Here is a 26,865-nt window from a genome sequence, read left to right as displayed (position 1 = left end):
TCTAATGAATACAGATTACATTGTGAAGCTAAAAACCTGCTAAAGCATCAAAGGAAGATTTTTTTTAAACTATTTCAAAAGAGCTCGGTTTTCACATCTTCATTCTGCTTTTTTTTATGACTGATGAGACATTTTTTTAAAAAATCAAACAATATTGTTATTTAAATGTCCATTTTTTTCCCCTCATCTTGCTCATTTCCTCCCTGTAGTCATACTTTACATCTGGTTGATAAAGGCAACCAGACAGTTCTCAATTTACATATCCCCAATTTATATAAATCCCTTATACATAGAAAAACTTCCTAGAAAGTAGGTCATTGAGAGAAACTTCCATCTTCTCTCTCTTTTCCTTCCACTAAATGTTACCAGAGAACTTTCCCTCACCTGCACCCATTCCCAGTTTTTCATCTTTCTCCCCTAACATTCCCCTTGAAAAGTCTGCTTGCACAACTTAAATGGAGTACCTATATGCAAAGGGGTTTCCACAGCTTTTGCTGGAAACAACCTCATCTGTAGTAAAACCAAATTTTCCCAACTTCTCAACCCCTGCCCAGAATGTCCATCCACTTTTTTACCATTCTAATACTTTTTAGCTTTTGTGGGAAGAAAACAATACAGTGGATAACCTGTGTCTGAAACAAATGAATCACACTTTTGTTCTTTGTACATAAAATCTTACCATTATTATCACCTACTTTTTTGACTGAGGAGAAAAATAAAGAGACCTTCTCCTAAACCCTGCTCCTACCAGAAATCCTTTACAACCTTCTCTTCTCACCAGAAGCAGAACCAAGACTCAGGGCTTTAAGCTTCTCATCAGTGGCCATTTTAAGTTGCTCTGCCTTTCACCAATCTTTGTGAAGCTTAACTGCAGGCCTTCCCCAACCACATTCCCTTTAGCTCTTCTAGATTTCACTCTTATTCTACTTGCCCCTTCTAAATGCTCTCTGCAATCCCATTAACTAACCAACTTCTCTCTTCAATCTTGGACTTCTTCCTCTCCTGCTTCCTTTATCTTCCAGCATCTATGGAGACTTGATTTCTCCCAGATATTCCCTTCAGAACTGACCTCTTCTAATATTCCTTTTTACATTGGCCCTACACAAGAAGTAGGAATATCTCTTGCTCCCCCTTGCCACCTCCAAACTCTCCTTTTACCTCTAACACTCAGCCACCTTTTCTTTGGAGCTCTCAAAATGTATTATACAGTCTAAATCATGGTAGCTGTTGGTCACTGGCCGCCCAATCACTCACCCTTTCTTTTCAAAAACCTCAATACCTGGCTCAGTATTCCTCTCCTGCTGCATATACAAAGGAACTTCAGCATAAATATTGATATTTTCTGATATACCATAATCAACTTGTCCCCAATCCTTTGAAACCTCATGGCTTATTCCTCACTCTACCTCAGCCAAAAGAAATTAAAGTAAACCCTCCATTTCATCATCATCACAAATGATTCACCCCCATGACTAAAAAAATTCTGATATTTCTCAATGCAACAGTAACCTACTATCTCATTCCATTCCTTACCTTTCCTGAACCTATTCTTCATCCTCCTAATGACCTATGGTCCCTCCACTCCTCAGTTCTTTCACAATACATTTTATCCCTTCTCAAATTTCACTTTCTAACCTTGCTGATCTGGATCCTATAGTTGTTAATCAAATAAGATAACACATAAAGTGCTTTACAAACTTTATAAAGTTATATATAAATGATTGCTATTATTATTAGCCAGTTGAACTCCACACCATTCTCTGTTCTTAAATCCCTCCTCTCCACCTCACACATATCCTATCTCATATCATTCCTACAGATCCAATCCTGAATTACTCCATTTGCCTCCTCAGCCTGTACTCCTGTGCTGAAGGAAATCACAACATCAAGATGGCTAAGACCACTACCAATTTATGCTGTCACCTTGGCTAAGGCCTCAATCCAAAAAAGTCAATCATTTTACCCCTCCCTAATTCATTTTCTAAGATGTAAATGGCACAATGGGTAGAGTAAGGGTAAGAAAGTACTCCTATCCCTGAGTTCAAATCTGGCTTCAGACCCTTACTGACTGTGTGACCCTGGGCAAGGTACTTAACTCTGTTTACTTCAATTTCTATAACTCATCTATAAAATGAGATTCAGTAGGAAATGGCAAATCACTCCAGTATCTTTGCCAAGAAAATCCCAAACAGGATCCCAAAAAGTTGGACGTGATTTGTCAAACCTTCCACACTTGCCACTTGTCCAGTCTAGACTTATTTTACAGAGAAAAGAGAGGCCATTTACCAAAAAAAAGTTCATCTTCCTTTCTCTTCATCTCAAAACTCCTTAACATCATCCCTTACACTCTCCTCCCTTCTTTAGTAAGTAATAATGGGATGGCCTTTTTCTCTAACATGTGACTTTGATCCCACTCTCTTGATCCCATCTTTTCCAGAAGACTGTCTCCTCAATCATTCTCTATCTACCAGTTCCTTACCTTCTTTCTAAAATATTCCTAAGTTTCTCCTATCCTTGAGAATTCATTAGGTCCTACCCTCTCTTCAATTTTTCATCCTATCAGTGTCCTTCCTAACTCACCCAAATTCCCAGAAAAAGCAATCTACACTTTTCGCTTCGCCTTCCCTATTCTCCCTTTTTTTTTTTCAGTCTTTTACAGTCTGGTTTCCAACCTTCTTTAACTGAAACAGTTCTCTCCAAAGTTACAAGTGACCTCAGTTGCCAAATCTGATGGTCATTTCTCAGTCTTAATTATTCTTGATTGCTTGCTCAGTAAATAATATTTATTAAGGCTTTACTATGTGCCAAGCTATAATTTCTGATGACAATGATCTGATTCTGAAATGCCATCATAAAAATTTCTGTCTTGTGACAGAGTAGTTTTATGGTTACCATAATATTAATTGGGATCATGTGGCTATTGCTCATTGAAAGCCTTTTGATTCTATTCATTGGTTTTAGCCATGTCATAGGCTCCAGAGAAAAGTAAAACATTGTTGAAGACTTTCCACAAATACAGTGACATATTGTATTGTATCTTTTCTTTTATTTCTCATTGAAGAGATGTATGATTATTTCAGAAGAATTTCTGTGTTTGCAAACTATGCTCTATGAATATCTTCTTCCTCCTTTTTTCATAAGGAAGTAGTAACATTTCCACATAACGTTACCTTAGGATGATAATCTTTGTGTTTCATTAATATCGTATGAGTTGTTATCAATATACTTTCCAATTTTTTTTGTTTATTTTACAATTTCCAATACTAAAGTGAGTGTTCCAAAAATCTTAGTGCATTTTAGGTACTTAAAGCTTACAAGTACACTAAAACTTGTGGGACACACTTCATATTATGACAGGCATTGCATAGGTTTAGATTGTTTAACAGGTCCTTCTCATTAAGCTCTGATTTCATAATACCAGGGTGTCTATTGACAAACTAAGCAACAGCTTTCCCCTTAATAGTTTTATTCTCAGAGTGTCTTACATGAAGTAAATTAATGTATTTTCAGGCCATCAACCTTCATCCATCAATTCAATTTGGTTTGCAGATTCAAGGTTGCAATTTTCAATAGCTAATATTCTTTGACATATACTAAGATTTTTACACATATTAAGTCCAATGGAATTTCAATATCACTGTGAACATATTTCACAAGATGAAATTTTTATTTATTTATTTAGCAATGAAGTCACAGAATGATGTAACCAATTATGTTAAATGATCAATATAATTGTGGTACTAATCTGACTTATAATTTAAAAGTCATGCTCAATTTTATTTCGAAAAAGGACAATTGGTTTAAAGTTAGGCAGAATTTAAGTTCTCTTCCTAAAAGATACTACATTAGCATTATGGTATTGGTAATATGTTTTAAATATAAAATGGTTTTCCATATGGACATCAAATACATACTATTCTCACTAATCTCAAATCCATTTTATATATTTGTAGTATATAAACATGCCATGAATATAGGACTAACTCAAAGACAATAATAATCAATAAAGACAGTATAAATTATTGTGCTTTGAAGTAGTTAGTTCAATAACTACTTAAATAATAATAGGCACTTTTTATACCCCTGGGATTATTTGTTATGCTCATTTTCCTCCTTAGGAAATACATTTTATTATAAATATTTATCATTTGGAGGGGTTAGAGACATGAGTTACAAATGTTTGCTATAAAATACATAAACATATAATATTTGTGTTGGTGGAACTGTGAATACATCTAGCCATTCTGGAGAGTGATTTGGAACTATGCTCAAAAAATTATCAAACTGTGTATACCTTTGATCCAGCAGTGCTACTACTGGGCTTATATCCCAAAGAGATCTTAAAGAAGGGAAAGGGACCCGTATGTGCAAGAATGTTTGTGGCAGCCCTCTTTGTAGTGGCCAGAAACTGGAAACTGAGTGGATGCCCATCAATTGGAGAATGGCTGAATAAATTTGTGGTATATGAATGTGATGGAATATTATTGTTTTTTTAAGAAATGACCAGCAGAAGGATTTCAGGAAGGCCTGGAGACTTACATGAACTGATGCTAAGTGAAATGAGCAGGACCAGGAGATCATTATATACTTCAACAATACTATATGATGATCAATTCTGATGGTTGTGGCCTCTCCAACAATGAGATGAACCAAATCAGTTCCAACAGAGCAGTAATGAACTTAACCAGCTATACCCAACAAAAGAACTCTGGGAAATGAGTATGAACCACTACTAGAATTCCTAATCCCTCTATTTTTGTCCACCTGCATTTTTTATTTCCTTCACAGGTTAATTATACACTATTTCAAAGTCCAATTCTTTTTGTACAGCAAAATAACTGTAGGGATATATATACATATATTGTACTTAATATATACTTTAACATACTTAACATGTAGTGGTCAACCTGCCATCTAGGGGAGGAGGTGGAGGGAAAGAGGGGAAAAATTGGAACAAAAGGTTTTACAATTGTCAGTGCTGAAAATACCCATGCATATATCTTGTAAATAAAAAGCTATAATGAAAAATAACTAAAAAACATAATATTTGAAGGAGTTAGTAGTATTATCATTTTTAGGAACAGATATATCTTCTGTTAGGCTTGTGTCTGAGAAGAAACTGGTACAGCGCTTTGCTAGTAATTCATGTGCCACTGTAAAGCATATGAGCCAATAATTACAGATCTTATATGATTCCATCTCTATCCAATTTTTCAGAGAAGTTAGAGTTTCAATCACCTCCCTTGACATAACTATTCTACAAACAAATTAAGAGAAGCAAAGAAGAATTACCTTTCAGTGGACAGGAGAAGAGCTTATGACTAAATAAGTGTTAGGTGAGGGAGTCATACAGGATAAAATGGAGAACTTTGATTACATAAAATTAAAAAGGTTTCACATTAATAAATCTAGTATGATAAAAAAATTAGAAAGGATAAATGTAGCTGAAAAAAAAATCTTTGCAACAAGCTTTTCTTTAAAAAGTGTCATTTCCAAAATATATAAGGAACTGGTTCAAATTCATAATACTAAAAGTCATTCCTTAATTAGTAAGTGGTCAAAGAATATGAATAGGCAATTATTGATGAAAGAAACCAAAATATTAATAATTATAGGAAAAATCTGAATCATTAAAATTCTTAGAAATGTGAAGCAAAGAAACTCTTGAGGTCATACGTAATACCTATAAAATGGCAAAGATGATCAAAAATTTTTGAGAAATGTTGGAGGGACTTTGGGAAAAACAGATTATTCCAGGTCATTATAGGTGGCACTGTAAATTGGTCCAGCCTATTTGTGAAGCAGTTTGGAACTATGCCCAGAAAATTACCAATACCCTTTGATCCAGCTATGTCTATACTAGGCTTATTTCCCCAAAGAAATCAAAGATGAAGGAAAAAGATCTATATGCACAAATATATTTATAGCAATTCTTTTTTTTTTCTGGTAACCAAGGCTGGAAACTAAAAGGCTACCTATTGGAGGTAAATTATAAGAGACAAATATAATGGAATATTAATATTCAGTAGGAAATTATGAACTGGACAGATTCAGAAGAAACTTGGGAGAACTTTATGAAATGCCACAGAGCAAAGTAAGAAGAGCTAGAAGATATAGATAAATACATAGCCAGATAACACAGATAGACACATACATTTATAAACACACATACAGAACATATGTGTATATGTGATTATGTATGTGTGTATATGTAAAGATACATATAGTAACATTAAGAAAAATAATTTCGAAAAACTTTATAACCGTTTGACACAATGATAAGTCACAAATCTAAAGGAGTAATAATAAAACACTACTTACATTCTGACAGAAGGTCAGAAGTAGAGATAGAAACATACATTTTCTGATATGGCTAATGTGGGAATTTAACTATGTTCTGAGGGCCTTATTATTTAGGCTTTTTTGTTTCTTGCTCAATGTGGAACACTGAGATATTGAAAGAGATAAGCTTTTAAATGCTTTAAAATTTAAAAAATAATAATAGTAAACTTCAAAAAATGCTTAATTATACTGTTATTCACAATAATAATGACCCTCATATTTCTATTTCTCTGTCATGTAGATCTTTTTGCAGTCATAGAGATGCCCAGAAATTTTCAGGGCTTCTCTTGCCTAGAAGAGCCTTACTTTTCAGGTTTCATGCTTTGATTGTTGGCATCACATTTTCTTTTGCAAGCATCAACTAGTTATTGATATCATCTGTCAATGCTTTCCTGCAGATCTTCAATGGTTCTCTCAAGTCATGTACTTGACAACCATCTTTAGGGATATCGCTTGAAAGTTATCTCTTTCCTTCTGTGCATGATACTTCCTATGGCAACTACTGAAGATCCTAAATTATATTGACATTTTATATCACGTACTATGGGAGAAGGCCTTCCTTGATGATAGTTATAGCAGATACCATCTTTTTTTTTTTAATTACTGATCTGTCTGCTCATTAGGGTCATGTCAAATTCAAAAGAGGGCTATTTGAATTACAATATAATCATGTATAGTTTCTTTACAAAGCTATCTGAAATATCAACAATGTTTTGTTTATATTTCATTTTTAGGAAGAGTTTTAGAAATTTATATCAAGTGAAAATTTCAATGACCTCAGAATTTTCAAATTGTTCATCTTCATAAGTTTTGTTGTTGAGTCATTTCAGTTTTGTCCAACTCTTTGTGACCCCGTTTTTTTAAGAGTTTTTCTTGGAAAAAAATACTGTAGTGGTTTGCCATTTTCTTTTCCAGTTCATTTTATAGAAGAGGAACTGAGGTAAACAGGATTAAAGGACTTAACTGAGGTCACACAGCTTAGTAAGTATCTGAGACCAGAAATGAACTCATGAAAATGAGTCTTCCTGAAAGACCACCCTACACTACTTGGTGGTATGTTAATTGTGCCTTGGAATTGAGGGGACTGTTGACACAAAACTGTTTTCTACACCTGACAAGATGTTTCCAATTTTCTTATGAATATAATACTTGCATATAATTTTAGTGTTTATATCTTCAGACTAATATATTTTAATAGTTTGTCCACTGATCATAATGGTCAGTGCCATACATACCAAAGCATTTCCAAAGATGAGGAATTAGTATTTCTACTAGTTCTGATATATTTTGCCTTCTTGGGATAGTAGAACATGTTCTCCTTGTCAAGTTATTCCTCATGACAGATTTGAATAAGGTCAGTTTGCAACCCTATGCTGCCCTCATCAATTTCTTCAGATTTATAGAAGTAACATTACCATCAATGTTTTTTGCTATTGTTTTTATGGCCAAGATACTAAACCAATCAGCATTTCACCATATCTTATTCAGAGTTCATAAGAAGTTACATCTATAGAAAAACCCATAAAAGTGAAATCGTGGATTTTTTCAAGGTTCAATATATTAAGAAGATAAGTTTTACGGATATCATCCATGATCAATCTATAATTGCTGATGTAGATAGAAACCTTCATTTCTAAAAGGCTGGTTTTTAATAGAGGGCTTTTATAAGGTAAACTACATTAAGTTTCTGTGATGGAAATAATTTAATAGAGTACATTTCATTTCAAGTACATTTTTATCAAAAACATGGTTATCTTTATTTCATCTACTCAATTTTAAAACATAATTTAAATCAGAAGTAATATGTTAAAATAATAAAATTTATAACTATAATACATAAGCTCAGTTCTTTATCAGATATTCATAATTTGATGTTTCAGATCCTAAAGTAGTATTGAAGACCAAGAAATTCCAAAATAGGGGCAGCTAAGTGGTGCAGTGGATGGAGCACCAGCCCTGAATTCAGGAGGACCTGAATTCAAATCTGATCTCAGACCCTTAACACTTTTTGGCTGTGTGACCCTGGGCAAGTCACTTAACTCCAGCCTCAAAAAAAAATTCTAAAATAGCTTCCCTTTTAGCATTATCAACTAACTAGGTCTATAACCCTGATTTCACTATATATTGAATACCACAGGAAAAAAATTATAAAATGGGATATATGAGCAATAAAAAGAAAAGAAGGCAAATTTAAAACTAGAGAAGTTATATGGTTCTTGTCTGTAGTGTAAAAGTGTGAAAACATATGCAATAAGGCCTATCAACTCTTCCCACTCTTTTGATGAATTCCTGGGAAAAAAGAGTTGTTATTATATACTAAATCAAAGTTCACGTTAAACTGCCAAAGGTGTTTTAAGCTTAAAAATAATATATTTTAAAATAAGTACAAAAATGTAATAAATAAAAATAGTCCAGTGACCTATACTCCTTTGAGTATTGATTTGTCACAATATCATCTACTCCTATAAGGATAGAATATCACTATCTCCTTAATATTCTCCCAGAAAAGATGGGGCACAGGGATATATTATTTTCTTAATATAGTTCCATAAGACCTAAAGACTACCAATTACTGTTTTGGTCACAATAATTCTACCTTGTTAATGAAAGGAATGATACAAAAATCAATTTCACTGAAACTGATCAGAATTGGCATTTTTCTTTAGAATATTCTTTCATATTCCAAGCTAAAAAAAGCAAAAAGGATTATATTTTATTCCCACAGTTTACCACTCAAGTTCTGAAAGAAGGGCCCAACAGAAGCAGGTGCCTCAGGGTGTTCTTCCCCCAATCCTCCTGACAATGTTCCCTTCTTTTTTCCTTCCCTGGTTATCAATTCCCTCCATCCTGATATCCATGGTGGAGAATCCAAAGTCCATGATCCACTCAGACCCTCTAATCTACTCCCTTTTCCTAAGCAGAGGCCCTTCTGATTAGTCCCTACTGCATAGCAGAGTGGGTATAACCACTTATGTTATTTGAATTAAGGAATCACCTGTAGAGAGCTGGAACTCTGGAGAAGTATACTTGAAACAAGGCATTAACTCAGTGGAATTGATGAGATGATGGCTCTCTAGTTCACATATACACAGTATGCTGTGTATGACTTTCAGAAATTGATAGGAGATATCCAATGGATGTGTCCAGTGTTAGGTGTAACTACCTGTCAATTACAACCATTATATGACATTTTAAGAGAAGACAGTGCTTTAAACTTACCATGCCAGCTTACTAAAAAAGCACAAGAGGCTATAAGAGAAGTTGAACTGGCTTTATCCAATGTGGTTGAAAGAGTCTCTCAAAACCCCTTGGAAATATCAGTTTTTGCTACACAAGAGGCACCCACAGCAGTCCTTCATCAAGGAAACAGTGTGATAGAGTGGGTGAACCTCCCAGCACAACCAGAACAAAGCCTTACTCCTTACCCAGTCCTTGTGGCTAGAATTTTATTAAAGGCCATTAAGTGAGCAGTACAATTATCTGGGATAAGACCTGACAAGATATACACCTTTTATACTAATGCACAAGTTAAAGTGTGCTGTTAAACCATCCCAGAGTGGCAAATTTTATTGGCCATGGTTCCAATTTTTACACACGGGTCTCCATTAAAGATAACCAGACTGTTGCATAATTGGCAATGGATTCTTGAAGAAAAGGTTTCTAAAGTTCCTCTTAAAGGACCAACTATCTTTACAGATGCATCCAAACATAATATTTGTGATGTATACTCTTGTGACTTAACTATAAAGAAAGAAGTCAGAACTCCTTTTCAGTCCACTCAGCAGAATGAATTGCATGAAATCATTCTAGCTTTTACTTATTATCCAGGAGATTTAATATAATATCTGATTCAGCCTATTCAGTAGGTGTGGTACAAAGAATTGCCACAGCCCAAATAAAATTTGTAGCCTCTAATATATATCAGCTCTTTAAGGAATTTCAAAAGCAAGTGAGAAAACATCCAGGTAAGATTTATATTTTGCATGTCCACTCTCATAGTGGACTTCCAGGTCCTATTTTTGATGGTAATTCAAAGGCAGATAGCCTTCTAACTATGTTGGCCAATACTCCTTTATTTCAGGAAGCCCAAGAATCTCATTTTAAATATCATCAGCCTGCTTGAGCTTTGCATTTACATTTGGAATAACAAGAGAGGAAGCTAGGAGCATAGTAAAAGCCTGTCCAGCTTGCCTTCCTTTCCACGTTCCTACACTCCCTCCAGGGAAGAACCCGTGTGGTTTGAGACCCAATGAAATTTGGCAAATGGATGTGACCCATTATAAATCTTTTGATCGTCTATCTTTTATCCATGTTGTGGTAGACACCTTTTTAGGATTCACTTTTGCAATACCAGCAGCAAAAGAGACACCCCAAGTGGTCACTGAATTCCTTATATAAGCATTTGCAATTATGGGTGTGCCACAAGCAATAAAAACAGATAATGGACCTGCATATACTTCCAAACATTTTGCACACTTTTGTGCACAATATAAGATTTTACACATCACACCACTGGCATACTTTTTAATCCTCAATGACAGGCAATAGTAGAGAGGAGAAACACAGACATCAAACCGCTCTTCCAAAAACAAAAGAAAGGGGGAGCCACAGGTAATCCTAGAGAACTTTTAATTTTAGCTCTTTACACTATTAATTTTTTGATTTTTGATAAAAATGCACTGGCTCCGGCAGAGGTTTTATAACCCACCGGAAGGGCAGTGTCCAGTGCAAGAAGCTCCACTATCTTTAGATAATCACCAGATGATGTGGAGAAACCCAGAAAGTGGTGAATGGAAGGGACCAGATAGATTAACTGCTTGGGGGAGATGGTTTACTTGTATTTCTACAGATGGGGAGGGAATCAGATGGGTGCCAACAAGTTATATTTGCCTTGTCCATCAGAGACACAAAGGAAAAGATCCAAGAAACATGAGATGGTTCCATCTCTGATTATATGTGCCACTGAAAAGCATGACAGTGAACATTAAAAATTGTTAATGAGACTGATGCAAGACTTCAAAATCTGCAGGAATCATTGGGTTCCTTGACACATGAAGTAATGGACAATAGATTGGTTTTGGACTATCTCTTAGCTGCTGAAGGATATGAATGTGTGAATGTTATTTATATATCCGCCAAGGATTTATGGACATGTGTAATTCCTCATATTGATTTATGTTGTTTGTTATATCACTACCAGTCTGTGTTATACTACTATGTGCTTGTGTAATACTTCCCATGCTGTGGATTTATGTATACCTGTTTCAAGCAAAACCCTTTAGCCCAGAGGAAACTTGCTAACAATATCTAGTTTGGTGTTCACCTTCCTGAGAAGTCAGGGAGGGCGTGTTCTAAAACTAAAGGAAGCAGGAGATATAGAGGGAGCGAAAAAATTATGTTCAAAACAAGTTTCCCAAGACTGCTGTAATTTTTCATTCCTCTTTTTCTATTATAAAAATAAGTTCTGTAAATCATTGCTTTGTTACTAATTACTGAGAGATTAGTTGACCTGACAATGTAAACCTGTGGACTGTGAATAAAGATATTACATCTTTAATAGGAATCTTTGCGCCTCAGATTTGTTTTCTATTTCAGATAATTAATTTTAACACTTCTCCCTGATCATGTATTTCCATGACTGTTTTTTGGAACTCAAATCAACTTAAGGTCCTGTTTATTAAAATAAAGAAAAATCAAACTAGTTAATTTATCCTTCAAAATAGGTATTTTTTTCCTTCTTAGACTTGGTCTAAATGAAATCATATATGATGTTGTTGTCTTACTCTTAACTATAGCACCCATAAAAGCATAGTCATATTTTTACCTTATATTATATTTCTTTCCTTCTTCAAGTATTGATTTAAATATATACTAGTTTTACTTGTACCACAAATTTAACTACTGTATTTTTTTAATCTAAATAATTTTTAGAAAGGCTGTTAAACCAAAAAAAAAAAAAAAAATCACTTTTCTATTCTTTTTTAGAATAGAACTGCTGGGAATTGATCTCAATCACATATCTTTAAAAGGAAAAAAAAAGGGGGGAATTCAAGAATTCAGTATTAACTTTCAGCTGTAACTAATGACATCACTATTCCAAAGTAAACCACATATGATCCAAGAGAAACAAGGAGCATGGAATTCCAAGAGAGAGAAACTAGCATAAATTGGCACAATGTTGCCTAAAATACTTCTTTCAAGGTCCTTGTCTTCCAAACTATGTCCTATTCTTTACCAAAATTCTATGCAAAAATTCAACTACTCATTTTCCTAAGCTCGTTTATTTCTGGTCACTCCAGCTCCTCTAGTAATCTCCCTTGTATTTGCATTTATCTCTGAAAACATATATACACATGTGTATATACATGTTCATATATGTGTGTATTTATGTGTATATATATACACATATGTTATATATGTATATGTGTGTATATATATATATATATTTACCTCTGCCAGATGGAAGAGATAAATGACAAAGATGGCACAGATGTGCTTCGCTAAAGTCCCATTATGTCTCATTATGATATAAAAGATACATTTGGAAGGCAATGGCAGCAGGGTAAAATATTGGCAAGTTTTATACGGAGCTAGACAATCCAGAATTTTATCCCAGGCACAGCAATTTGAGTGCCAAGTCAGGAAAATTGTTCTTCCTGAGTTCAAATCTGGCCTCAGATATTTATTAGCTGTGTGACCTGGAGCAAGTCACCTAACCCTGTTTGCCTCAGGTCAGCATTCAAAAATGTTGTTTATGAGGAAGGAAGACAACAGGAAATTTTTTTTCATCACCTGCAGAGGCAATAATTCTGTGCCTATGGAAAAAAATAAACCACTGTGACAGATACAATGATATGAATTATAGATGTTCTTCTCCTGTAGGAGACAACATGGTATAATAGTTAAAGAGCTGACTCAGAGCCAGGAAGACTTGTTCAAATGTCATCTTTGGTACATACTGATTATGGCACTCTAGGCAACTATCTGCAACTTTAAGATACACAGAAGGTACTGCCATTCATTGCTAGCAGGAATCTCCTAAGTCAGATGTCCATCCCTATGCTATCCTATAAAAGACTCAAGAGATTTTTGTCACCTCCTTGCATTACCTAGCACAGATATGTCTTCCATTCATAGAATATGATAATGAAATCATCTTGACTGACAAGATTTAAAAGATTTTGGGGGAAAAAAGGCCAAAGCAATATGACATTAAGCCCAAAAGGATGAGAAGCAGAAAATTCACTTTATGTACAGCAGAAATAATAAAAAATAGTTTGCAGAACTAGGATTTGTCATCTTTATCAATCATTTTTTTTCACATCTGCTCTCTAGGACAGAGCTCAAGTTTTATGCCAATTGCTTCACTTTTCACTCTACTTTTCTGGGAGTATTGGTGCCATTTTAGTAAACCCTGAACAATCACTACTAGCACTTTACCATTCCTTATTACACAGAACACTTTCTTTCCTCTCCATTGTTCTTGGCATGAGTTACTTGTTAAAGAAAAACCAGAGTTAGATAAGGAAATCATTGTGAGCAGTGGGATTTGCCATTGTAGGAAGAACATTTAAAGCATTTGCCCATCCTTTCATAGAACCAGTTGTCTGGAACCATTAATCATTTCTGGAGGTATAAAAGTAAAAAAGTTGGGTTTGTTTTCTATCTCTATATGACATTGGGAATGGAAGAAAATGGTGAAAAAAATGATTTTACTTTTTTTCCCTAAAGAACTGCACTACATACCCAGAGCTATATTGGGTGTGTTTGTATATGCATAGAACAAACAAACATTTTCATAAGAAACAATTTTCTAGTACGCTGATGAATTTCTATACAAATTACATAGAAAGATAAAAGAAAATATCATATGCATATTTCAGTCTAAATGATTCAAGCATCGGTTAAAAATATAGAATTTGTTTGAAAGGTTTTTTATTTTGTTTTGTGAATATTAACCAGACCACAGTATTACAATATATGATCATGGGGAGAGCAGGTGTTCTACATTATGACAACTTAATCTATATGTATAGATTCTCTGAATCATAATTTGTGGATTCCATCAATATATTTCCAATTTAAAAGTGCTCTGTGGTTAAATTAGCCTGGGAAATGCTGGACTAGATAAATTTCAAAATGAAATAAAATGAGGCATGAAGAAAATATATAGGTTATATCAAACAAGAATGTATATTCTATAGAAAAGGGTAATTAAACTGAGTCTTCTTAACTAGTCATTTAAATCACCACTCAAATACACTTTGCAATCTCTGATTTTTTTTTCTTTTTGGAGAAGCTCTGTTCCATGCATTTTATCTACATGAACCAACTTATGGAGAAGGGCCTTAAGTTACCTTAAATAATTTCATTTCCCTAGTGAAAGGCAGGCTTCCACAAAGTTCCTTAAATAACAGAATAATAGACAGCTTGGGATATGAGTGAGATTCAGATTACTACAAGCTAGGGGAAACAGTTTTTCAAATATAATAAAATGCAGAAGGCAAAAACCAAACATAAAACCCTTCTATGTCCAGTAAATAAATATATTAATGTAAAGGAAACTCTTCTTTAAAATTCCTGCATGGTATTATACATTTTATTAAACCATAAATCCTTAGCCTGATTGAATCTCATAGGATTGCAACCAAAAAAAAAAAAAAAGAGAAAAGAAAAGAAGCAAAGTTAAACAGGAGGCTTCAGAATACTGTTGATTTCTGCTGATTTTTGCCTCTTGTCTATAATTCTTGTCATATATTTGGCATAAACTTTTTAAAATATCATTTTTGGGGGAATGTTTTTAGACAAATGGTATTCCAAGTGGAAAGTAATGGGTACTTTTGGATAAATGATAATTTGGAGAGGACAGAATAACTAATGGTGAATAGGAATATCATGCTGAAAGTTGAAGAAAATGAGGATGGGAAAGATTAAATACCTCGATCAGGAAGTATCTAAGACAACTTGTGAATCTAAGCATTCGCACTAAGTTCAGTGGTCTTGTCTACCACACTAGACTGGTCCTTATATTCACCTAGCAGTTATCTGGGACATGTAGGTGAAGCAGTGGATAGAGTGCCAGCGCTGGAATCTTCCTAAATTAAAATCTTGTCTCAGACACATCCTAGCTGTGAGTGTGTGTGTGTGTGTGTGTGTGTGTGTGTGTGTGTGTGTGTGTGAACCTGGGCAACTCACTTTACCCTGTTTGCCTCAGTTTCCACAGCTATAAAATGAGCTGGAGAAGGAAATGGCAAACCATTCCAGTAGTCTGCTAAGAAACCCCTCCAGAAAATGAGATTATGAAGAGTCTGAATGACTGGGAGAGAAAAAAAAAAAATAACAAAACGGAAAGCATACTTTAGATTAGGCCCTCATTACCTCTCCCCTGGGATAGTGCAATAGTTTGATATTTCCTCTCTAAATCTCAAGTCTTTATCCCCTCCAGTCTATCCTGCCATATAGTTACCAAAAAAAAAAAAAATCACCATCCTAAAATATAGATCTGACCGTGACCCTATTCAAAAAAGTCTATGAGTTCCCTCTGTTTGACATTTAAAATTCTTCACAACTGGTCTCTGCCTATCTTTCCAGTTTCCTTACACATCATTCTCTATAGATTCCTCTCCTCTAAGATCTTTACAATTCACTCATCCTTCCTTTTGTTGTTAGTACACTAGCTGCCCCCATATGTGGATTGTCTTCTTCCTCACCTTCGCCTCCAGGAATTCCTAGACTTTTTCAAGTCTCCAAGCAACACCTTTTAGAGAAAGTCTTTCCTAGTGAGCAACCATCTGCTATCACCTTTGCCTTCAAGAATCTAGTACATGTTTTATATATCTTTTATAAGCCTATATATCACCCTCTCTAAATTCACTTTCCCAACTCCCAGATTGCTTCTCTGGATTCTAAAGGTAACTGGGATTTCTAATGCTATGGCTTACATGCCCCATTGGGAGTGCCCCAGTATCAATTAACCATCTAAAATTTCTCATTTATCAGCTAACCAATCAACATTAATTAGCTTTACAAAAGGAAATTACTGAGCAGGGGTATAACCCCCCCAAAAATCTGATACCCACTCTCCCACAAATACATATAGAATCCAGGGGAAAGTAAGTTCGAGCTTACAGAATACATGTTGCAAAGATAATTTCATAGTTTCTGGTTGGATAGAAGTCCTTTTTTCTCTTCTTGGAGACTATAGATAATTCTTAGGTAACTGGACGTCTTTCTTTTTTTCTCCTTAATATATTTTATCGATGTTTTCTATTAGCACTCAGCATAGGGCCAGCACATAATTAGCACTTAATAAATGTTTGATTGTCTTTTTCTCAAAGCCTTCAATCCTTCTAGATTAAATCTTCCCTTGTGACAAAGAAAAACAAAAATATACAATAAAATGACTGGATCTGGCAATGTGTATACATATACTTTCCAAGTAATGCCCCTCCTCACAATCCTGAAGCAGTATGACATTATCAGTTCTTCACTCTTTTATTAAATCATTCAATAAGCACTTATGATGTGCTTAGCGCCAGGCTTAGCTTGGGAGTACAGTAAAAAGCAAATCAAAATCTTCCCTATTCTCAAGGAGCTCAATAATTAGAGAGACAACTAGCAAAGGACTACATGCATACAAGATTATGTGGAGGGTAAATGGGAGGAACCCCAGAAGGAAAGAGCTAACGATGAGGGTGCCCACTTCTCACAATGAGATTTCCTTTCAATAATTTAATTGTTACATTTTGATAGTTTAATTATAATAATTTGAAGTTCAAAGCTAGAACAAAATGACACACCAGTAGATCATCTGAAAGTAAGACCTTTACTTAGCCAGTATGATAAGCATTGAGAATTACTCAAGTTGACAGAGCTAACTAAGAACAGCTCCCTGGTCCACCAGGTATATTTCAGAGAACCCCCGGAGTTTCTTGTGGCTGCTTCGAACCAGGATAATGAAAATGTGACCTCAAGAGGCTGATAGTGTCCTGAGCCTACAAATCTAGGAAAATGTCTCAATACCTTTTAAGGAAAAATTGGTCTAACTTCATAGGGAGTGGGGGAAGAAGGTTAGGATATTGCATCCACTCTAATTACCTCTAAATATCTGAAGGTTCTAGTAGAGTGTAAACTGAGGGAGAGGAATTTTTATTATTCTTTGTCCTAATTTTTGTTTGTTTTTGCTTCGTGTGGTTTTGGGTCCTAAGGAATGCAACAGCCTTACAAATCTGCACTCTTAACCTAATTTTAGAGCTGTCTAGCACTTAGAAGCTAAGGGACTTGCCCAGGATATTCACTCCAACAGTAGTTCAATCCTTTTGGTTCAGTCTGACGCTTCATGACCCCATTTGGGTTTTCTTGAGATACTGGAAGGGTTTGCCATTTCCTTCTTCAGTCCAGTTTACAGATGGGGAAACTGAAGCAAACAGGGTTAAGGGACTTGCCCACAGTCACACAGCCAGTAAGATAGGTTCGAACTCCAGAATTCAGGAGTATCTTTGACCCCAACTCTGACACATTAGCTATTGTGCAAATGCAAAGACACTGAGCTGTCTGGATAAAATGCATGCTGTAACAAGGACACAGAATGGAGCTGAAGTGTTTGCTGACAGGAGGATCCTAAGGATGCACTGCCCAGAAACACCTAGGCCGCAGTGGATGCAGGGTAGGGCCTGGTGTTAGGCAGCCCCGAGTTCAAATCCCACATCAGACATTTAATAGCTGAAGATGGAAAAGTCATAACCCCTTTTTGCCTCATTTTCATCTGTGAAATGGTGATAATAGCACCTACCTCCTACAGTTGTTGTAGGGATCAAATATAGCACCTAGGAAGGGTTATATTTGTTCATTGTTGTTGTCATTATTATTCAAATCAGACTTCAGACAAGTTCTGTGAGCCTGGATGTCTGCCTCATTTTTATCATCTGTAAAATGGGTATGGAACAGAAACTGGAGTCAGGAAGACCCGAGTTCAAATCCAGCCCATCTGATTCCAGGCAAGTTGGCCACAGCTTCCTCCTCTATATAACACAGAATAACGGCATTTTCCTCCCAGGGTTGGGGTAAGGATTAAATGAGACGAGGGTATCCGGTAAGCCCCTATATAGGTTAACTGTTATTATTGTTATTTTCTGAACGGGCGGGGACATGGGTAGTACGTGGGAGAAAGTCCTAGGGTGCCTATTTTCACAGCGCTTAAAAAGTGCCTCGCCCAAGATCACGTGGGTAGCATTTTGGGGCGGGCTGAAAGTAAACGGGGCTGCGCTCCGAGGCCAAGGGTCACACAGGGGCAGCACGAGGCGGGGCAGCACGAGGCGGGGGAGGATCCCACGCAGGGACTCCAGGGGGCGGGGCACGAGCTGAGAAGGGGAGGGGAGGGTCGCCTGCCTGGGGGAGAAAGGAGGGGGTGGAGGCCGAGGCCGCGGGGCCGTACCTTCCCAGGAGAACTCTCCTCCCGGCTCCCGCTTTAGGAACTTGTACCAGAAAGTGTCGGAGACGCCGAGCCCCGCCCCCTCGGGCGCCTGCTGCTGCTGCTGTTGCTGCTGCTCCTGGGCTTCCGGCGGCGGCTCCCCGGCCAGCTCCACCTCGGCGAGCCACAGGCCCGGCTCCTGCAGCCCGCGCGCCCCGTCGGGCCCGGCCCAGCCGCCCGCCCGCTTCATGGGCACGGCCCTCTGAGGGTCCCAGTGCCCCAACTCGGGCCGCGAGCCCACCAGCAGCACTTGCGGACGGCCCTGGGCCACGCCGGGAGGCACTACCACCCCGAAGCGGAAGAGCATCGCTGCCGGGCCCGAGGCGCCCGGCTCTCCCGCTCCTCCTCTCCTAGGCCGCGGGAACCCCCAGGGGACAGCCCGGCCCAAAGCCGTACGGGCTCTGCTCGCAGCCTGGTAAATGTCACCCGGGGATCCTGTTACCACCTGGCGCTCCTGGGGGCGGGGCGGGGCCGGAGAAGGGAGGGAGAGGGAGCGCCAGAGGCCGGGACCGAGACGATTCCCCCCCCCACCGGGTCCACGTGGAATAATTATTGGGGCATCCCCTGCCCTTCCCACGCGGGAGACCTTTCTCGTCCGTCCTTTCGGAATAGAAGCGTAGCTCCCTCTCGCGGTGGGTGGGGAGTCCTCCATTTATTGTGGAGAGACACCATGCTACCTAGCTGTAAATGCTAGTCTGGCTGCGCATTGCGCTCTAGCCGGGTGTACTGTTTATTTGCTGTAATATTATCTGGATGGGAGCTTTCTAACTGCAGGCTATAATAGCTATAAATGCTGCTGTCTGGCTTTGGGCTTCTTCCCAACCAGCTTGCATCGAATACTGAGGAACGCTTTTGTCTGGATGAGTTTTATGCTGTAGTCGCTATAAATGCTATTATCTGATTGTTAACTTTCTACTGGGTAGTAAAAGTGGAGCATAGTAAAAATATATATATGTTTTCCCCTTATTTTATTTTTTTACTTAGGACAATATGCTACTGAAGATCATTTACCCGCCAGCAAGTTGGTTATCATTAGTGCTATGCTAAAGTCGCTCAGTCAGTGCATATTTATCCAGCGCCTATGTTCCAGAATCTGTGTTTAGGTACGGAGCTTACTTGGTGGAGATCTTGCAAACAGCTATGCACAAAGTAGCTCAAAGCAGGATCAACTCAAGATAAACAATGAGGGAAATGGACTAGCGTTAAGGGGAATAGAGAAAAGTTTCTAACAGAAACTAGTAGTAATATCTCTAGTAGCAGCATTTAGCTGAGACGTGAAGGAAGCCAAGAGGTGGAGATGAGGAACAGCCAGTGAAAGTGAAAGATGGAGGTTTTTTTCCCCAAAAGGAACATCAAGTCAGTCTGTATCACTGGATGGCGAGGAAGGTGGCAGGAGTAAAGTGAAAAAAAGTGTAACCTCTTAACCAAACTAATAGTTAAAAGGGCAGAAAATACCAATTCTGATGTTTGTATAGGTGTAGTAGGCTGTTTGTTTTTAATGTAGTTATGTTTCAGGTTTTTGTTTTTGATTGACATATTTTGATGAGCTAATGTATTACCAATGTCTTTACAATTTGATCCTGTTTCTTTTTGGTTAAGACTAATACTCTTTTGTTTTGTTTTTTTTTTAATTTAAGAAACAACATGAAGCAGTTTCAACTGGACTTATTCCATAGATACTATTGATGCTGAAAATGCAAAATGAATGCCCTGCAGTTTCATAAATAGTTCCAGTCTGCCTTCTATCTAAATGAGTCTCAGCTTAACTTGTCCATCTATGATAACTGTTTGAGGTTTCAATTGCTTGGTCATTCTGAACAGTAGGCATTTTTCTTCCTTTTGTTTCCCGTGCATGGAAGGTTCATGATGTTCTGGAGCTTGACATAATCAATACAATATCACCCACGAACAGGAACATCAGAGGACTGTTTCTGACATTTTCCATGATGTTGACATCACCACACCCCCAAGGGATACAGCAGTGACCAACATTGAGCAATAAAGTTTGACTAAATCTTAATAAAAAGGGATGGTCAATCTCGTGCCAGCCACCCTCATACTAATGATTAACCCAAATTAACAGAAGAACTGCATAAAGTGTGTTTAAGCAAAACATTCACCCAATAAGGTTAAAACTACCTTTGGTAAGCATCCCTCTTATGTTTTATGCTTTGTTTGATTTACTAAACTGGTGTTTATCTGATTACATTCATCAAGGAATATTGTATTATCTTAATGTACTTATGAGAGACTTCTCATTCAAAAGGAACCCTTAAGTGGTATTGTTCTAATGTGTGAAGTAAGAGGTTTCTTTATTGTCCAAAAAAAAAAAAAAAACAAAACCCATTAAATACAGCCTCTTTAAGTGAATGTACCTTCTGGCAATTGGGTGACTAAAGATATATGGTATGCTGTAGAAATCTTTTGTGAATACTGACAGGTTCACAGTGTTAATGTTCTCATGATACATGTGTAGATCATAGCTAGTGTGGAGTTCATCTTGTTTTGTCCTTCTTGTGACTTGAATTGGATTTTTATTTTGCCTTAAGGGATACACCAGAAGTGGGGATATTAACCATGGAGTCTCGTCCCAGTGAGAGCAATACAGAGGGTGAAGAAATAAAGAAAGAGGGGCACTTGGCCTCCGAGGCCAAAGTCCACTTCAAAGTGACACGGTTCATCATGGAGGCTGGTGTCAAGCTAGGGATGCAATCCATTCCAATTGCCACAGCCTGTACCATTTACCATAAATTTTTCTGTGAGACCAAATTAGATGCATATGACCCTTACCTCATAGCCATGTCAGCCATTTACTTAGCCGGTAAAGTGGAAGAGCAACATCTCAGGACAAGAGACATCATCAATGTTTCCCACAGGTATTTAAATCCCAAAAGTGAACCTCTGGAGTTAGACTCGTGGTTCTGGGAACTGAGGGACAGCATCGTACAGTGTGAATTACTTATGTTGAGAGTTTTGCATTTCCGAGTCTCCTTCCAGCATCCCCACAAATATCTGCTCCACTACCTAATTTCTTTAAAGAACTGGATGAATCGACACAGCTGGGAGAGGACTCCTGTCTCCCTAGCAGCCTGGGCCTTGCTGCGGGACAGCTATCATGGAGCATTGTGCCTGCAGTATCCAGCCCAGCACATAGCAGTAGCAGTGCTCTATCTCGCCTTGCAGTGCTACGGAGTGGAGGTGCCTGCTGATTCAGAGGCAGAAAAACCCTGGTGGCAGGTCTTCAGTGAAGACCTTACCAAGCCAATCATTGATAACATTGTATCTGACCTGATTCAGATTTACACCTTGGACACAGAAATCCCTTAATTGCCCTAGGGCCATCCAAGGAGAAGGCTCACAATCACAAAAAGTTGCTAAATCACAGGGGAGCAACTCCCCATTTGCAAAGGGGGAAGAACTAAACTTGGGTTGCTTTGTTGACTTTTTTAAGTGCTGATGCAGTGAATGGGTAATAATAGATGTTCCCCCTGAGCAGGTTTGGGAGCTTGTTATGTTTGGATGATGAAAAAAAATGTGTTCAATTGCCTTTTGCACCTTAGGAAATTTGAATTTGGTGCAAACTCTATTTAGACATCTCTTCATTAAAACAAAAACCAAAATATCCTTTGGGATATCTTCTTAAGCCATACATAAGCTTAACTTTCCAACATAAATGAACAGTATTTTGTTTTACATAATAAAAGATAAAAAATATTTTGTAAAGCTGTGAAAATGGGTATATAATTTAAAAGCTTTTAATGTTCTATGGATCATACTAAGGATATGAGAGTGTGGGGAGGTGATTTAGCCATAATTTATTTTCCCATTTTGTGTTATTTTCCTTTCCGTGAAATGTTATAAAATGTGATTATCTTTTAAACACAAATGTTCTTCCAGGAATCCCATATATTCATAATCTTGAAACACCTTGATCTCTGAAGAATCAAAGCTTTCTAGTAAACACTGGGGCAAATGAGAACTATTAATGGGCAAATAGTGCTATAGGGATGAGTTATTCTCATCACTCTGAAAGGGCATGCCCTCATGGATGAGTTCATGAATTGAAGTTTTGAGAGTCAACAGTTGGCCAAAAGAAACAGCTCATCTTAAAATTTTAATATGTCATTTCCAAAACAAATTTGCTGTTTATATGTTAAGTCTGTTTGTTGGTTTCCTAAATACAATAATTTTTCTTAGTTTCTGATCTCGTGTTTGATTTCTGTTTTTTTATATGACTTGACATACCTTTAACACAAATCTCTCATGTAAACATCAACACACACACACAAAGATGTTATTAGATGTATGCCTACATTGGATTTACTTATTTTTAGCATGTTTAACATATATTGGATTACTTGCCATCTAGAGGAGAGGGTGCAAGGAAGGGGAGGGATTAAAACACAAGGTTTTGCAATGTTGAAAAATTATCCTTTTGAAAATAAAAAGCTTCAACAAAAAAGTAAAAGCAAAGTATATAGTTTGATGTAATAGTACTTAAAAAAAAAAAAAAAGACATGTTATTAGATGTGCATGAACAATCCAGGAAAAAAATTCAAAAAGATAAACTAGGCTTTACACATTCAAAGTTATCATGAAGCTGAATTGAAAGAAACCTAATAATTTGGCAATATATAAAGTTTCCAGGCTTTTCAGGGAGTTGCTAGCTAACCGACATATTTCATCTGAAATGTAGCTCCTCCAAGAAATGCTTTGTTTGTTGGTTGATGAGCATAAAGGGAAATCATAGGAACGATAAGCAAGACTAAAAAAACCAGGGCTGCCTTAGCAACAAAAAAGGCAGACTTTTAAGATTGCATTCACTAATCAAATATTCTAACAATACTTTGATGAAAAGAAACTAGCAGATCATTATTGCAAAGGAGTATAATATACACATTCTGAGACAAAAGATCATCTAATGTCTTTAAGAAAACTTATATCACTTATGGGGGGGAGAGAATTGCTATTTATAATAGAAAATTCTTCATATTCTTGCAGAGCTCTGATTTCATTTGGGTATTAATGTGCTTTTTAACATACTTTCTAACACAGCTCATCTCACTTTTTTTTTTTTTTTTTTTTAATTTGGGCCTCTCCATCTTATGGATCAAAATCCATTCACTTCAATCATAGAATGAACAGGCAGTTTTTCTGAACTTTCAAAATAATTGGCATTTCAATGCATTTTTTGTTTTTTTGTTTTTTAAGTAGGAATGTGTGAGCTCTACATTAACTAAACAAAAGATATGTGACATTTGATTTTTGATTTATATTTAAATGTACAGCATTTCTGATGATCTCATTGTAAATCACGTTAAAATTTAGGCCACATTTAAAATAATAGTGCTTCTACAGTGATATCTCTAGATCAGGAAAAATTTTTCAAAACTGCTTTGTTGTTAGTCATGTAATTTAGCTACAAGTTTTAGAACTAGTTTACCATTGAAGTGATGATAAAAATTATATTCTAGCAAAAAAAATTGTAGAATAAAGGGAGAAAAAACCATCATATTTGTTATTTGCTGATAACTCTTAGCAGAAAAAGAATCTGATGTATTTTCTCCTGTTGCTAAAATATTTTACCATTAGAAATAACAACATTTAGATTTAAGTGGCTGCTGGTTTTAAAGAGGTTTTTTTGTTTTGTTTTTAAGTCAATAATCATGTCACAATGTATATGTGTAGCTTGTATTTGGCCTCAGATAGGTATTGGAGACATAATCAGATCAACCTCTATGGCCCTCAGTTTCCTGGATGGCACAGTAGATAGAGTGCTTTCTGAATTTAAATTTGACCTCAAATATTAGCTTTGTGATGCTGGGTAACTGCCTCATTTTCTTCACCTGTAAAAATGATCTAGAGAAGGAAATAGTAAACCACTCTAGCATCTTTGCCAAAAAAAAAAAAAAAAAAAACAAAACAAAACAAAAAAACCCTAAATGGGGTCATACAGAGTTAAACACAATTAAAATAACTGAACCACAACAAGCACAGTGCCTGGCACGTAGTAAATGCTATATAAATATCATTACATGAGAGAAATTCAAGTTTTAAAAGCTAATAGTAAGAATTTATCTATTCCAGAAACAAATGCTTTTGTACCTTTTGTATTCCACTTGAATTTTGATACATCATTTATGAAAAAGCCATTATTTAGGGAGTCTATTTGATATTAGATTTGAAACCACACTGGTTAAACAAAATTATGAGAATTTTCTCAGCAAGCAAAGTAACACTGCTGATACAGTTGTAAACAAAAAGTTGTTTGTTTGTTTTTTTCTGTTATTTCAAAGGTCTAAATAAATTTTAATTGAAATTTTGCCACTACAGTATTGGATTACATCTTAAATTTGATATTTCTTGAAGAATGGGAAATGCATTCCAATTAAATGTGTAAGAAAACTTCTACTCAAATAGAAATTCTCCAGTGTTCCCACAGGGAAAGATATTACTTGCTTCTCTGGTGATTTGTTTTCTGCTTCAATCTTTCACTCCTTGCTGATTTGATATAATTCTGTTTGTAATATTATTTTGTATGTTTATGGCACCTTACACCCAAAAAGCTCAAATGCTCTATAAGCATAATTCTCTTAATCTTCATAACATTCTTAAAAGTTAAAATATGTAGTAAGTTATTTCCAATTTTTAGGTAGAAAAAATATTGCAACTTAGACATTCAGATGCAGCTAGGTTGCAAAGTAAACTTCTATGCCTAACATCAGAAAAACTCATTTTCCTGAGTATTTGACCACAAATACTAGCTGTGTGACCCTGATTTCCTCAGTTTCCTCATTTGTAAAATGAGCTGGAAAAGAAAATGGCAAATCATTCTGGTGTCTGTCAAGAAAACTCCAAATGGGATCATAAAAGAGTTGTACTGAAATGACTGAACAACAATGGACAACAGATGTAATATACAATTAAGGCTTTCTTTATGGAGTGATTTTTAAAAAATGTTTTTCCTTAAGTATTTGAAAGTATGTGCTTTATATTTTGAAGGCCTTTAGTTCCATTAATCTCAATCCGAAGGAGAATATTTAATTGAACATTTTGGAGCTGTGCAACCGACACTTTCAGATTATTCAGATGATTCTTGGGAGACTCTTAAATTTGAAGCTGCTATCTTTCCTGTGCTGCAAATTCAGGGAGTCAAAAGATTTAGACCTGGAAAGAGTCATGGAGGTTATCTGATCCAAGCCTCTCATTTCATAGACATATAAAGCACATTTAAGCTCTCTGGACTTTCATTTTCTTAGACTCTGGAATAATCATAGCTTTGTCACTACACCAGAATATCCTTTAACCCAGCAATACCTCTACTAGGTCTTTACTTCCAAAAAGATCAAAGAGAACATAAAAGATTCATCTGTACAAAAATACACTTTCTTTTTTTTTGGTATTGATAAAAAATTAAAATAAGTGAGGTGCCTATCAATTGGGGAATGGCTGATGTAATGCAATACTATTATATGATAAGAAATTATAAAAGGAGTGGTTTTAATTAAACCTGGAAAGACATAATAAACTGTTGCAAAGGGAAGTAAAATTTAGAAAACAAGATTGTAAAAAAAAAAAAAAAAAAAATCATTTTAAGAACTGATCAATGCCATGATGTCCAGAATACCAGTGAACTATTGCTATCCACTACTTGACAGAAGTGATAGATTCAAATTGCAGAATGAGACAAAGATTTTTGTATAATGATTATTTATTTTGACTATGTTTATTTGTTGCAAGTTTTTTTTTCCTTTTAACTGAAGTGGGAAAGGAAATAAATGCTTATTGACTAAACTAAATTACATTTTAAAAAATGATAAAGGAATCCTGACTTTGTACATGAAATCTCTTGGGGCAGAAAGCTATAGGAGGAATCTCCAAACTCACACTACTTATCCATTCCAGAGAAAATTTCCAACGCCATACACAAAACTCAGGGAGCAATTTGGGACTGCAGGAATGATTTGAAACCATCTGTGGGACCATTCTAACCTAATAAATAAATGATAAATATAAATGGCTAATGTTTATACTTGCTTTGTGTGCTAAGTGCT

The 26,865-nt window shown here is 36.3% G+C and overlaps 2 protein-coding genes across 8 annotated transcripts in view; one reads left to right on the top strand and one right to left on the bottom strand.

Moving 5' to 3' along the window:
• The window catches only part of EPM2A (EPM2A glucan phosphatase, laforin), a 190,504-nt gene that overhangs the window by 151,600 nt on the left and 12,039 nt on the right, over window positions 1-26,865 (bottom strand). For 2 of the 3 annotated variants that reach the window (XM_074309614.1, XM_074309615.1), the window contains exon 1: window positions 18,776-21,147. The exons of the other annotated variant lie outside the window; for it this stretch is intronic. In XM_074309614.1, coding sequence (XP_074165715.1) covers window positions 18,776-19,463 — 688 coding nt within the window. In that variant the 5' untranslated portion in view covers window positions 19,464-21,147. Of the gene's footprint in view, window positions 1-18,775; window positions 21,148-26,865 lie in introns of those variants that run through there. 3 annotated transcript variants of the gene reach the window in all.
• LOC141565885 (cyclin-Q-like) lies at window positions 19,090-23,015 on the top strand. 5 transcript variants are annotated; one of them, XM_074309618.1, is made up of 3 exons: window positions 19,090-19,226; window positions 20,449-20,955; window positions 21,361-23,015. In XM_074309618.1, the coding sequence occupies exon 3, from the start codon at window positions 21,389-21,391 to the stop codon at window positions 22,136-22,138; it is 750 nt and encodes a 249-aa protein (XP_074165719.1). In that variant the 5' UTR covers window positions 19,090-19,226; window positions 20,449-20,955; window positions 21,361-21,388; the 3' UTR covers window positions 22,139-23,015. The 5 variants fall into 5 exon arrangements, with proteins under 5 accessions (XP_074165719.1, XP_074165720.1, XP_074165718.1 ...); XM_074309619.1 differs by adding an exon at window positions 19,796-19,914 and having other exon boundaries at window positions 20,671-23,015; XM_074309617.1 differs by adding an exon at window positions 19,796-19,914 and having other exon boundaries at window positions 20,449-23,015.

Source organism: Sminthopsis crassicaudata, chromosome 4 (assembly GCF_048593235.1).
Source record: "Sminthopsis crassicaudata isolate SCR6 chromosome 4, ASM4859323v1, whole genome shotgun sequence".
NCBI classification, from domain to species: Eukaryota; Metazoa; Chordata; class Mammalia; order Dasyuromorphia; family Dasyuridae; genus Sminthopsis; species Sminthopsis crassicaudata.
This window is presented reverse-complemented; position numbering and strand designations above follow the sequence as displayed.

Coding starts and splice junctions, on each gene's coding strand:
- LOC141565885 (XM_074309618.1), top strand. CDS start 21,389: ATGGAGTCTCGTCCCAGTGAGAGCAATACAGAGGGTGAAGAAATAAAG.